We start from the raw sequence: 14093 nt of genomic DNA, 5'->3' as shown, positions 1-14093 counted from the left end.
ATATCGGGGAGTGCACGGACAAACATTATTTTCTGAATAAAGCAACATTTTGAAAAAGGCATATTGCAAATACGCAGCTGAGTAGAGATTGTCAAGTATGAGTGTATTGTAGCAGCACACTTGGGGTGTCTACCCATTTACAGGCTTCCTCCATTAAAAAAACAAAAAATCATTATCTTACCTCAAGGACGGGAGGTCACAGTGTACTTGACCTGTCACCACCAAAATCTAATCAGTTCATCCTTGAGTCCAAGTGGATGTTTGTGCCAAGTTTGAAGAAATTCCCTCCAGGTGTTCCTGAGATATCGCGTTCACGAGAATAGTACAGACAAATGGACAGACGTAACACCTGGAAACATGCCTCCAACCGCGGGTGTCACTGGCATATAGGCATAAGAAAACTGAATAAAATCAACCTTATTCTGAAATGAACTACTACTGTATATTGAAAAAAGGTATGTTGCAAATATGCTGCGGTGAGTAGAGATTGTCAAGAGTGAATGTATTGCAGCAGCACACTTGAGGTGTCTAGCCATTTACAGGCTTTGCTCCATAATTAAAAAGTAATCATCTTACCTCAAGGACGTGAGTTCACAGTGTAATTGACCTTTGACCCCCAAAATGTAATCAGGTCATCTTTGAATCCAGGTGGATGTTTGTGCCGAGTTTGAAGAAATTCCCCCCATGCGTTCCTGAGATATTGCATTCACAAGATTGACGACGACGAGAAAGGACGACGGACTAACAGACAGAACACCCAGAAATATATTGCCTCCGGCCACGGCTGTTGTCGGCACATAGGCATAAAAAAACTGAATAAAATCAACCTTATTCTTAAATGAAGCACTATACTGAGTATGTTGCAAATATGCTGCGGTGAGTAGAGATTGTCAGGTGTGAATGTATTGCAGCACCACACTTGAGGTGTCTACCCAAACTTACAGGCTTTGCGCCATAATTAAAAGTCATCCTACCTCAAGGACGTGAGGACGCAGGATCCAAGAAGTCTATGTTCGTTTGTTTGTTGGCTTCCAGATAAGCATTCATTCCATCTTGAGCTTGATCATCCATTTGATCTTCTATGTCAAGGCTTTGGAGAAGTTTTATTTTAGCAGCTGATGCAGCAATTTGAGTGTCAACCTCTCTTCGTTCCAATGTTGTTTTTAGCATCGCTTCTTGAAGTTGAAGTGCATATCTGTCCTTTAATGCAGCATTTCTTCTCTTTCCCATACTTCAACCTCAAAACAAACATTTCAACATTTAAAAAAAAGTTGTAACGACATCCAAACCTAGATGTTGTCAGGGGGTTGGAATATATAGCCATTATGAAAGTTGAAGTTATATTATATTAATTATAATACCCTTGACTATAAAAAAAGAATAAGAAAGAAAGTCCAAAAGTCCAGTGTAACCATGCTCAGTCACACTTCACTGTGACTGGCTGGTTCAAGCAACCCGTCGACTCTGCTGTTGTGAGGAGAATGATCATGATGAGCGGGAGGCTGGTTCATCTTTTTATGCCGCCATTTATCTGAATAGGAAAAGAATATGTAACGTTACTGGTCAGTCATAAAAATGGTCTCGCTACAGGCAGCATACTACAAAAGAACAGCCGGTTATTTTACCCCAGAGGATGGCTAGCTAGGTTATAGAGTGCATTGTGCCGTTATTTGAGCATTTTAGGTACAGCAACCCACTTGTAACTCTTCTCATTAACATTAATTCCATATATCACAGTGCAAATAATGTTCATAAGGTTATACGGACGTATGTTAATATACAATATTTGTACACAGTGCTGTGCTCTGCAAGTCACCTCGGACACATCTCTCAATAACTGCCAACATTTCAAAACTGCCACTTTTTATAACTCTGAAAGTTGCATATGAACGCATAAAAATCAAATGTTCAACATTAATAAATAACTTACTGATAAATGTGTAGAGAAGCCGTCATCGTGTCCCATCGTGTCCCGTTTGTACTGCTCGAGTCAAGAAGTGAGTGAGTTCTCTTCGAAGGATGCAGGACATAGGCCTACGCAGTAGATTGAAATTCCAACTTTTGAGGAACAACAATTCTACGTAACTTTATATCACTTATCTATATCACAAACACAACTGTCAGGTACGCCTAACACTGTTAAGGTGTGAATTTATGATAACTTTTTCAATTTCTTGCAGTTTTGTTTGTGGTTTTGGTGCAAGCTGCACATTATTTCAACCTGTTTCACGTGAGAGGTTGTGCTATAGGTCGATGAAATGTTTGCTATTGTGCAACAACATTTCTTTTGTTGCACAAACAAATTCATGTACACTCCTTCCACATCCTGTTCAGATTGCCAGATATTTAAAAAAATAATTTTCCATTTTTTAAACCACTGTTATGGTGCCCATTTGTTCATCAAACATCCGACACTCCATTTGCGGTTCATTCATTCATTTAGTTTGTAAAAAGTTTGTACTCCCATGAAGTACTTGGGAGGAACAATAGTTCACATAACTTCATATCGCTTATTATGCAAACAGAATTTTCAGGTTGCATATATTTCATAACACTGTTAAGGGTATGAATGTATGATAACATTTACAATCTTTCAGGTTGTTCTGTGGTTTAGGTGCAACCTGCACATTATTTCAACCCGTTTCATGTGAGACGTTGTGTCAGAGGTTGATGAAATGTTTGCTGTGCTCTTTCACAAGTGTTTGAAATGAATCATTGTTGGCTCATACCAGTCCACATGATTCTCCTCTCTCTCCTCCTCTTCTTTTAAGAGCAAAATTGCACAGAACATCATTGACAGTTTGATTAAATGTTTCCAAACCTTCATTGACATGATCAACATTCCCAACATCCACCAGCTAAGCTTTTTCATTCACTTTTCTTGTGCATAATCTTAGTTTGCCACTGCAGGATGCTTTGAGTGATTTTAACCATGCTGCCTCAGCAGCTGGTCTCAGGGTTGTCAGTCATGTTTATTCATGAATCATGTTTTTAGGCTGCGTTGCAGATGTTTCTATGCTGCATGGCTGCGTCACAGTGCAAACTAACTAATTAAGTGACTCTCCTTCCACAGTCTGCTCAGATGCCCAGATATTTAAATAGCATTTCCATTTTTTTAAACCACCATTATGTTTGTTCACAAAACACCTGGCACTCCATTAATAGCTTGCGCTTCATTCATTCATTTAGTTTGTAAAAGTTTGTAGGCCAACTGGTATATGAAACTTTTTGCTGTCCATCTTGACCAGGACTCAATGTGACCTTTCTGGTTAAATAAAGGATAAATAAGATGTACTCACGACCAGACCAGTCTGTCAGCTCCTGCAGGTCCCTCTGAATCTAAAGTCAAAACAGGTATTTTATTAACAAAGGATTTCGACTATTCTTTTCTCAAAATAACCAAAACTTTTCAATTGTTTCAGTGGTAAACCTTACCATGCGGTGGAAAACCCCATCTGTCCACAGGTGTCTTCAATCTCCTTAATTAAACAGCAGACATGCAGTAGCAGAGCTGAACCACAGGGGGGCGCACAAGATATAACCACACAGAAATCATTCAACATTCATTTTAACATAACCATTTAACCATACCATATACATAGCATGTTTGTATAGGCCTACCGCTTTTTCCTTTCTTTTTTTTTCATTTTGTTTTTCCTTTATTTGGTTTTACTCAGACGTTTACATAAACATACTTAATTAAATACAAATATGAAGTGAACCAACTTTTCCACTTTTTACAATGAAATTATAGAACACACAAATAGAACATGGGGTGCTTTTCATGTGAAATAAGATAAAATAAATAATAATAATAATAATACAAAATTTAATTTAGAAAAAAAGAAAAATTAAACAAAAGAAGGGCGTTTTGGAGAAATATACTTTTTCCACTCCTTCCAAATGTCCTCAAATTTAGTTTCTTGAAGCCTCATTGAGAAAGTAATTCATTCAATTACAAATATTTCATAAATAACATCATACTAGTTCTCTAATGATGGGGTATCTGGTTTAAGCCATTTCTTAGTAATTGCTTTTCTAGCAGCTACACTCAATATTCCAAATAAGTATTTTGTTTTAATATTTGTAGATGTTGAAAGTAGAAGACCAAACAGGAGTTTGTCACACTTAAAAACTATGTTTGTATATAATATAGTAACTAACTCTGTGTAAATCTTACGCCAAAAATAATTTACTTTTGGACAGGCTCTTTTTACTTTCATACATTTATCATTTCTGCATACTTGTATGCCAAGTATACTTAAGTATACTTTTGTCAAGTATATCTCTGATAAGTACATAAAAAGTAAACTGAAAGTATACTCGCTTATTTTAAGTTCAAAAGAAGTATACTAATAGCACACTTGAACAGACTTCATTTTGGTAAGGGTAACCATAGCTCATTATGGCTCCAACACATAGGCTTTGTAGCCTATCTAACCTCAGCGCATAGGCTTCTGTACAGTCAGCAAATTAGGCTTATCTGTGTAAATTATGAGATAACTGAGTTTTTGTTTTTTAAATAGAACGCAACCTCCAAAATGAACCTTTTTGAAGTGTCTATAACATGACATTCATTAATATGAATTAACATGTAGGCTACAATGAAGTAAAATGTAACCCAGCCCCTGCAGTAGCAGTAGGCTAGTTGACTGAATCTGGCCCTATAGTAAAAAATAGATAGATAGATAGATAGATAGATAGATAGATAGATAGATAGATAGATAGATAGATAGATAGATAGATAGATAGATAGATAGATAGATGGATAGATAGATAGATAGATAGATAGATAGATAGATAGATAGATAGTAACTTTATTGATCCCGAGGGAAATTCAAGTTTCCAGCATCACAGTTCCATAGTGCAGAAACATGTTAGTAAAAAGGCAGTAAAAAAGTTAGTAGTGCAAAGTACAAAGTACAAAAAATATATACCATATATAAAAATACAAGGAGATGAAGAAAACTGTTAAAACTGAATATAGTGCAGGGTAACAGCTGTGATACAGAACTATTAAAAAGTGAATATAGTGCATCATTATCTGTCATGCAGACCGTCCTCCTTTAAAATATATAATTTTGTAGTAATTATAATCTGTAGAGGAATGGTATTACTTCTAAAACCACATACACAAACTCATGTGTTGACATCTGCACAGGCTTTTACAACATGGTTATTTAGTCATATGACACAGATCACATGATTCACACACAGAACCCGCTTCTCGTCTCTGATTGGAGGACACTCTTCCATGCCGCCCTGTGATTGGTTGAGAGAGGATGTAAGTAACTTCCTGTCTGGGTTAGTTAACTAATAGGTGTTTTGGTGCAGTAGGTTGCAGAGTCATGTGTCTTTGTTTGACTTTAGTCTGACTGCTTTATCTCTTGTATTTCTGATCTCACAGTAGAAACGATGCGTTTGTTCATCGCAGCTGTTCTTCTGTGGGCTGTCATAGGTAAGGACAATATTTATGTTCCAGTTAGCTACAGTAGCTACATGCTATGATTATAGTGTTATTACAAAGTCTTTTCATATTAGCTGTCGTTCAGGTTGCTAAATAAAATACTTATATAGAGATATAGGTAATTTACAGCAGTGGTAAGTACATATATATATTCCAATTTGGAAAGTAGGTCTGTTTCTGTGTCAGATATGTGTTGATGAATGCAGAGAATGACATGCTGTACCAGACTTCATGCAAAAATCTGTCAATTAAGAGTTGATTGTTTATCAGGATACCTGCATGTATTCTAATATATGGCTTATGATGCTGGACGAAATCATACAGTCTACACTTTAATTCGGCATACATCCAACACACCTTGCTACACTTAATTGACTAAACTATAAGTATTTGTCATAAGCCCTTCTGTTGTATTGTTATTCCTTCAGTGCATGAATGAATGCAGAGAATGACATACTGCACCAGACTTCATGCAAAAATCTGTCAATTAAGAGATGACTTGTTTATCAGGATACCTGCATGTCTTCTGACATATGGCTTATGATGCTGGACGAAATCATACAGTCTACACTTTAATACATCCAGCACACCTTGCTACACTTGATGCAACAGAAGGGCTTATGACAAATACTTATAGTTTAATCAATTATTATTCCTTCAGTGCTATTCCAAATGTACTACGGAGTATTAGGGCCACATTGAGGGAAAAAAAATCAGAGATTTCCAGAATAAAGTTGTAATATTACGAGAAAAAAGTAGTAAAATTACGAGAATAAAGTCATAACTTTACGAGAAAAAAGTCACAATATTACGAAAATAAAGTCGTAATATTACGAGAAAAAAAGTCACAATAATACGAGAAAAAAAGTCACAATATTCCGGGAAAAAAGTCGTAATATTGCGAGAATAAAATCCTAACTTTTCGAGAAAAAAAGAAAATAACATGTTAAATTACTACTTTATAAAATTATGAGTTTATTGTCATAATATTACGACTTTTTTTCTCGTAAACCTATGAGTTATTCTCGTAATATGACTTTTATTCTCGTAATATTATGACTTTATTCTCGTAATATTACGACTTTTTTCTCGTAAAGTTATGACTTTATTCATACACCATAGACACAAAACACAAAACAGTTATTCATTTCCATATTAAAAAATCCACGGGGAGCCACTGGAGAGGAGCTAAAGAGCCGCATGTGGCTCCAGAGCCACAGGTTGCAGACCCCTGCCCTAGGTGTAACTCATTTATTACCACATTTTCTAGCAGATATTTGCTTAGACTCTAAGTGATAAGGACACACTGTTAGAGCAAATGTCCAAGGACAGCTGTTGATATTCCCAGTCACATTTCTTCTGTTTGTCCTAATGATAAGTAAATGTAAAAGGTCAGTTACAAAAATGTAGTTTCTGTGAAGCACCTTTCAACACTTGTTATGCTCGTTTTCAGCTACAGAGGGAAAAGCAGTCCCTTCCCCTCCAAATTTTGGGAACAGCTATCATGTCAAAGGTAAGAAGTACATCAGATTACACATTAATGCCTCTTTTTCCTCAGAATCCAGCCTAATTACATGTCTGTTTCACATTTGTATTGCAGGAGTGATCTCCCTGCCCTACGCTGAGATCAAGGAGCCATTTGAGGCCTGGTTAGACCTAGCGGCAAAGTCCAGCCGAATAGACTACTACCATGGTAAGAAACCTCCTGACTTGTGACTTTTTCTCATAAACTTGTAACTCTGTATTTTCCCTATGTGGCTGGATCAGTGATGTGAAACTGAGAACCTGTTGTGTCAGACCAGTGTGACCAGAGCAGAACAGATCATAAGAGGACATAAACAAAGAAGTGAAAAAGGATGAATAAGCACCGTTGGGGGAACTTATTCTGTTGACTCATGTTACATACTCATATGACCCGAACCTTTTATTTTCTGTCTCGTTTAAGCTGATTTTGTAAGTTGTGTATTTTGTATCCATACTAACCTGAGAAGGTCAAATGTCAGATTTTAAATTTCTCAGTTATAAGCGGTAGTTATAATCACAAGTTGATAAGGAACTTATGAATGATTTTTTGTAAATTTCTGGGTCCTTTAAGCATTGTTTATCTCATAGTGTTTTAACTATGTATGTGACCATATTTATCATAACAATTCACCAAAACAAAGCAAATGCATATTAACAAAATTGTAACATCTTTACCAGAGGTGGCTAGAATAGCCAAAATATTTCACTGATGTACTGACCTCAGACCAGCGTTCACAACCAGAGCCAGCTGTGGTCTGTTGCATGAATTGCTAGCTCTGTTTTAAAATGATTTTACTGACAGAAATGTCCCAGGATCAGCAGACCACCAGCCTCTGTTACCTTTTACAAAAGCATTAACTGAATATACACTGAATGTAATAAATGTATGGTATGTTATAATGCAAAAAATGTGGACAATTGAACATCAATTATTAGTTCTGTGTAGGGCAGACCCCACTTAGTCGATTAGGCCACTAATCGGTCGTTTTGGTCTTAGTCGACTAAGATTACTTTAGTCGTTTTTTATGCTTTTTTCATGCTGAATGATTTATTTCCAAGAAACTTCTGAGCACATCTCTGGTATTCACTTTTGTGTGATTATTTGAGCAGAAACTCAGTTTGACAGATCTGTCGATTATCAAATAATCGATTAGTCGACAAAATCATATGAGTGTTTTAATTTCAATTTTAATGAAATAAACACACATACTTCCTAGTTGGGGATTATTTATAGAATTAATTAATGGGGCAGCTGAAGTGTGTCCTGTGCACCATACATTAAATAAGAAGGGTGGCACTGTGTAAGGGTTAAACAAATTTTAGGTATCTTACTAAATAAAGCTGTTACTGTAAGTACATTGATGTTTGGCACACTGAGATTAAAGGAGCTAATGATGTCTAACTTCTCACATTGCTCTTCAACAGGCCAGGTGTCTACTTACCAGCTGGGAGCAGAGCAGCAGTGGGGCGTTGCCTATAAAATCACTCCTGAGACGACGGAGACGGAGCTGAATGTGATGAAGTGTTTCCTGGCCAACGGAACAAAGGAGGAAGCGGTCACAACGCAGGCGTCTCTGCCTGATGTTCAGGGTTTCCAGGTATGTGAAAACACACTGTGCAGTATTTGAACACCAAAACACTTATTGGATTGTTTTGTGTAACATTCGTTTTATCACTATAAACAAGCTTGAAGAATGTTGCTAGAAAAATAATGTGTTTTGTGAACATGAAAGCATGTAAACATGTTCTAGTAGAAACCCAAGATATAAGTATGCACCTGAAAATGAGCCTAAGATGTGCTCTTTAATCTCCCTCATAGTTCCTGAGGATGGAGTACTATGGAGGTTCCCTGTGTGAAGTTTGGCAGAATGTGACCACTGTGGGTTACAAGAAGAACAGGTACACACTGTGGGTGTCCCATTCAGAGAGCGGTGCCAAGGATGAGCCTGCCACTCCCCTCCATTACGAGATGATGGGATACAACACACTGCTGGGGTCACATTATGACAAATACTTGGTGGACTACAACGAGTTCAGCACTCACGTGGACCCCAAAGTCTTCTCGCTGCCTGAAGGTTTGTGCTCTGCTGCAGGTGCATGCATCAAGATGTTTTAGAAAGGTTTAAAGGGGAAAAAAAGCACTTTCTCTATTTTAATTTCCCCCCTTATAGGGATGAGCTGTGGAGGATTTCCTGGTCCAGGAGTGGAGCACCACATGTTGGCCAATCCAATGAAAGATCTCATCCACACCTCAGCATCGGGCCACTCGCAGCGCATGTTCAATCATTTCAAGGATAAGTTCCAGCGCCAGTACAGCGATGAAAGAGAGCATGAGAAAAGGGAGCACGCTTTTGTTCATAACCTCCGGTGAGACGAACATTAAAATACTGATGAGTCGTGTCACTGCAGCATCACAAATATGATCTTTTCTTAAAAGGACATAGGCATGCTTTATGGATATATATATCTGAGGACTGTTTTCTTGTTACTGTAGGTATGTCCACTCAAAGAACAGAGCAGGGCTGCCCTTCTCTCTGGCTCTGAACTCTCTGTCAGATCGCACCATGTCGGAGCTGGCCACCATGAGGGGAAGGAAACGAGGAAAGACCCCAAACAGAGGGCTACCTTTCCCCTCAGAGGTTTACGAAGGGGTGGAAGTGCCTGATTCAATTGACTGGAGGCTTTACGGTACGTATATATACAATCTAAAATGTTAAACAAAGATGCATCTTCCTGAAAGGACATCCTAGTTTTTACCTGAACTGTGCTCTTGCAGGTGCTGTGACCCCAGTAAAGGACCAGGCCATCTGTGGCTCCTGCTGGAGCTTTGCCACCACTGGAGCAGTAGAGGGCGCTCTCTTCCTAAAGGTGAAAAGTATTTTTTTTTAAAAAGCAGTTTGCACCACAGTCACTGTCCACATTCCAGTGTTTTCAACTGAAGGTGCTACTTCCTTATGCTGTTTGAAGCCACAGATGTTCTGCATGGCGGTTCATCTGGTCATGTTTTGGTAGATTTGCACTGCAGCTACAATTAGTGTTAATCTATTATTGGCATCTTTCTAAATATTCAGGAACTCTAGGGGGAGTGGGTTATTTAGGCAGAAAAATACAGCACATTAAATAGAAACAATGTAATATTAATGCATGAATGAAAATAAGGGGGGACTTGAGGTCAACTGAGGTACTTTCTTGTGACAGTTTTCAAAAGACGTCAGTAAAACAACACAAGAAGGAAAGTAAATTGTACCAATTAAATATTAAAAAGTTAAAAATGTCCAGTATGAAATAGGAAATTATGATTATTGTAGAACAGTGGTTCTCAGGGATTTGTTTGTTCTGAGGTTGTCAAAATTAGATTTGTGCATTTATAACTAAATTCATAATAACACACTTACTTATCACGTAAGTCTGTTCATAAAAGTATTTAAAAAGATATATGTTTTTTGCTACTTCATAGGCCATAGCGCTCCGTGTGTCCGTCCGTCCGTTCGCATGTCACCCTTTTGTTTCCGGCGCAGAACTCGGAAACTATTTAACTTAGGAACTTCAAATTTGGGCACCCTGGACTTGAGGAAGGTGAGCTAATAACAAGCTACATTGTGCCGAATAGACTAATTCCATTAGTTCCTAAAGGGCAAAACCCTTGGCCCTGCTTTAGCAGGGGTCAAGCAGTGAGCAGGTGTATGTGAGCAATGCTCACTTTTGCCTTGTTTGAGTTGCAGCTCTTTTGTCTCCATTGAGCTTCCCTGTGAGTGAAAACAAGTCCTCCCCTTCAGAGGAGGGGCGGCTCCTCAACACCATTCATTGTGCCACTTTCACTCACGTTAGACAGACTTTACAGTGTGTGAGCGGAGAAATAAAACGTGTCAGCGTTGGCTGGCCTCCATCCCGTTCAAGGAAAAGCTCAAAGGCATTCCTTTTCCCGTGTTGCCAAGCAACGCAACCCAAACATTGGATGGTTTATTATCTGATGGCACTCTATTGAAGTGATCAAATTCTTTGACTCTCTCACTCAGGCACTCTTGATTTTGTCTCTTTCCTTGAGCAAGTAGCTGTTTAATAGATGATAATGGAGATTTCTAAGGAGGTATTTGACCCACTGCAGGGAAAAATTCAAAACGCATTTGGGAAAGATATGGTTAAATTTAGAAGGGCCTTACAGAGTCATTAAGACATGTGCTTCTGGGCAGAGGGTAATGTGTTGGTAAAGCGTTATTTAATGGGGAAAAAAGGAGAGTTATTATGAACTGATGAAAGCAAGTTTATAATTGCTTTTGAGGTGCTTAAGTACATTAATTGGTTAAATTTTTAACTAATCTTTTAGCCTTTAAAATGTTGACAATATCCAAGCACAACTTGCTAAAACAATTTCTTTAAAGCAATTTTCTTTTCCTTTTTATGAAAGGAAATGGAGAGAATCAAGCGACTCCTAACATTTAATATTTAACCTTAGTTCTTTAGTTCTTTATTTGTGCATATAATAAAATAAAACAAAAGAGAAGAGATATACAATAATGTAAATAAATGCGCATGTGGGTTGTAAAAAAAAACCTGAGGGCTTGTAAAAGGAACCCACCTAACATTGAAATTAAGGACAGCTGTATTACAATTTTCCAACAGACAAAAATATTTTTAAAATATCTAAAAGAAAGAAAAGAATACTATTTCCTAACAAGAAATGCAAGAGATAAAAAGAAAAAAAAGATAACTAAAAATAAGATTACTAAAGTGATTTGTCAGAATAATGAGACCACAGAGGGAGAAGATGTGTGAACTTCTCCGTGGATGAATAATAGACTAAAAGACTTCACTAATTGTTTCAGTGTTTGCAAGTATAGTTAGATTGGGATAGGAGGAAGTACTGTGGTGAAGCCTCAGCAGTTCGTCTTTGTGCCTTTGCCAGCACGCAACGCAGCGCAGCAGCAGGAAGTGACCTGCAGGACGCGGCACCCCCGTCCCCACAGGCAGGTTCACAAACAGAGCCGCTCCTCAGGGGCCAATTTTACATCTACTTCTCCGTGATCTCACAGCGTCTGCCTAGCAACCTGCAGATAACAGCTGGCGTAGAAATGTTCACTATAAACTTCAATGTTCCAACCATCTATTTGTGCTTTTTGTTCTTGCAGGGCAGAGCAGAACAGGCTACTAATTTGTGTGCGGAGTGTGAACAAGTTTTGCTCTTGTGTTTCAGACGGGCTCCCTGCAGGTTCTGTCTCAGCAGATGCTGGTGGACTGTTCCTGGGGTTTCGGCAACAACGGCTGTGACGGCGGCGAGGAGTGGAGAGGATACGAGTGGATCATGAAACATGGAGGCATCGCCACAACAGAAACTTACGGAGCCTATATGGGAATGGTGAGATGATTCCAAGATTTCAAGCCTGTACATGTTGAAACAGAATAACCTGTAAATCAAGACTGTATAGCACTGCATTGAAACCCATTATAGTGCCATTTTGATTGATGATGAACCAAAGCAAAAGAAGGTTGTTTGACCACTCAGAGCCACCGTCCGTATTAATGTCATCATCCAATGTGGCATCTGATAAACATTCACTTCATCACCCAGCACAAAGCAATTTACGACAAAGAAATAAAAGAATACAGAGATTCAGAATTTAAAAGTAGATTTTGGCAGGTGATTGAAGAACATCTTGGAAAGGACAAAGGATGTAGGAAAGATTAAACATTAGTGATTGTGCTCTAGGCAGCTAAACTATAACTTCTTGCTACTGTCATTCATTCATTAGCCCCATTTGGGACCAGCCCTATCCAGTGCACCCACGAAATTAATTCAGTTTTGTCTTGTATTGCTAATTTTCGCAACAAATAGAACAATAAAATGCATCGGACTCGGTGTGCAAGGTTTCTGTACGTAATGTTTTTTATCGGAGGATGAAACGCATTCGAAAAATACGGAATAGATGTATAAAGATATTTATATATTTTACTCAGATGGCATTTTGGAAGTCTTTCTCCTCGATTAACTTTGGGATAATTGCCAAAATAAAGCATGAAAAGCAACCTTTGAGCCCGTTTAACGTCTGAACTAAGGCAGCAAAGCTCAGCTGGACATTTTTTAACAGACTACCAGAAATACAAGTTCCCGTGAAACAGGATTCCATCCATCTGCACCCGATTATGTCTATGGAAAATATATTAAGGCGCCTTAAGAAATGTTCTTACCAGCACCATGTGCCTCTGTTGCCAGATACATACATTATGGTTTCCTGTCCTGTATTAAATTGTCTGCCTCCCTCTCTGAACAGAATGGATTTTGCCACATGAACACATCCGAGCTCACTGCACACATCAAGAGCTACACCAACGTCACATCAGGAGACGCAGAAGCCCTTAAGCTGGCGCTCTTTAAAAACGGGCCGGCGGCCGTCAGTATCGATGCGTCACATCGATCGTTTGTGTTCTACAGCCACGGTGTCTACTATGAACCGGCTTGTGGTAAGTTTACATCTCACTCACACTTTTTACAGCAACACACCGGTCTGTCTCGCTCTATAACTCGGCGTGCATCTCGTGTTTTTCAGGCAACACCACCGATGATTTGGACCATGCTGTGCTTGCTGTGGGATTTGGCACCCTGTATGGGGAGCCATACTGGTTGGTGAAGAACTCATGGTCCACCTACTGGGGCAACGACGGCTACATCCTCATGTCTATGAAGGATAATAACTGTGGCGTCTCCACTGATGCTACATATGTTACACTGGCCTAGATTTCCTCTAAATGTATGTTAATGCCACTATGTGAGTGCCTGAGGATGAAAGACACCTAATGTTGGATGCGTTGAGGTCTCGTTGTCACATCAAATTGAGCTGCTTGGTGAAAATAATGTGTTTAATGTTGCTGTTGAATGGTGTCAGAGTGAATTAAGATGCTGCACAACTCGCACACTTTTTGGTTTTGACAGGTTTATTGCTGGTGGCACAAAGCTACAGTGCCTTCTTTTCAGTTGTACAAAGTACATTTTGAGACATATTTCCACTTTTTGTTCTTGTGCTTTATAATGTGTTGCATTCAAATGCACTAGGATGGAATCAATGCAATAAAAGAAATGGAAAGTTTTCTATTTGCTGGCTCGAGTGAC

At 38.5% G+C, this 14093-nt stretch overlaps 1 protein-coding gene and 1 long non-coding RNA gene across 2 annotated transcripts; one reads left to right on the top strand and one right to left on the bottom strand.

Annotated features, from left to right (window-relative positions):
- Nucleotides 1-358: 358 nt before the first annotated feature.
- Nucleotides 359-3385, bottom strand: LOC141754676 (uncharacterized). Its single transcript, XR_012590700.1, has 3 exons — nt 3300-3385; nt 1931-2034; nt 359-1531 (listed from the first exon to the last, which is right to left on the bottom strand). It is a non-coding gene; the product is annotated as an uncharacterized LOC141754676 (long non-coding RNA).
- A 1913-nt stretch (nt 3386-5298) lies between these two features.
- Nucleotides 5299-14075, top strand: LOC141753759 (digestive cysteine proteinase 1). Its single transcript, XM_074612301.1, has 11 exons — nt 5299-5458; nt 6921-6980; nt 7068-7160; nt 8417-8589; nt 8811-9066; nt 9163-9358; nt 9486-9679; nt 9768-9859; nt 12183-12344; nt 13258-13447; nt 13534-14075. Exons 1-11 carry the CDS (start codon nt 5416-5418, stop codon nt 13719-13721), a joined length of 1647 nt encoding a protein of 548 aa, XP_074468402.1. The 5' UTR covers nt 5299-5415; the 3' UTR covers nt 13722-14075.
- The last annotated feature ends 18 nt before the right edge of the window (nt 14076-14093 follow it).

This window comes from Sebastes fasciatus, chromosome 17 (genome assembly GCF_043250625.1).
Source record: "Sebastes fasciatus isolate fSebFas1 chromosome 17, fSebFas1.pri, whole genome shotgun sequence".
NCBI classification, from domain to species: domain Eukaryota; kingdom Metazoa; phylum Chordata; class Actinopteri; order Perciformes; family Sebastidae; genus Sebastes; species Sebastes fasciatus.
Note: the sequence above shows the minus strand (reverse complement) of the source record. Positions and strands in the feature narration are given on the sequence as shown.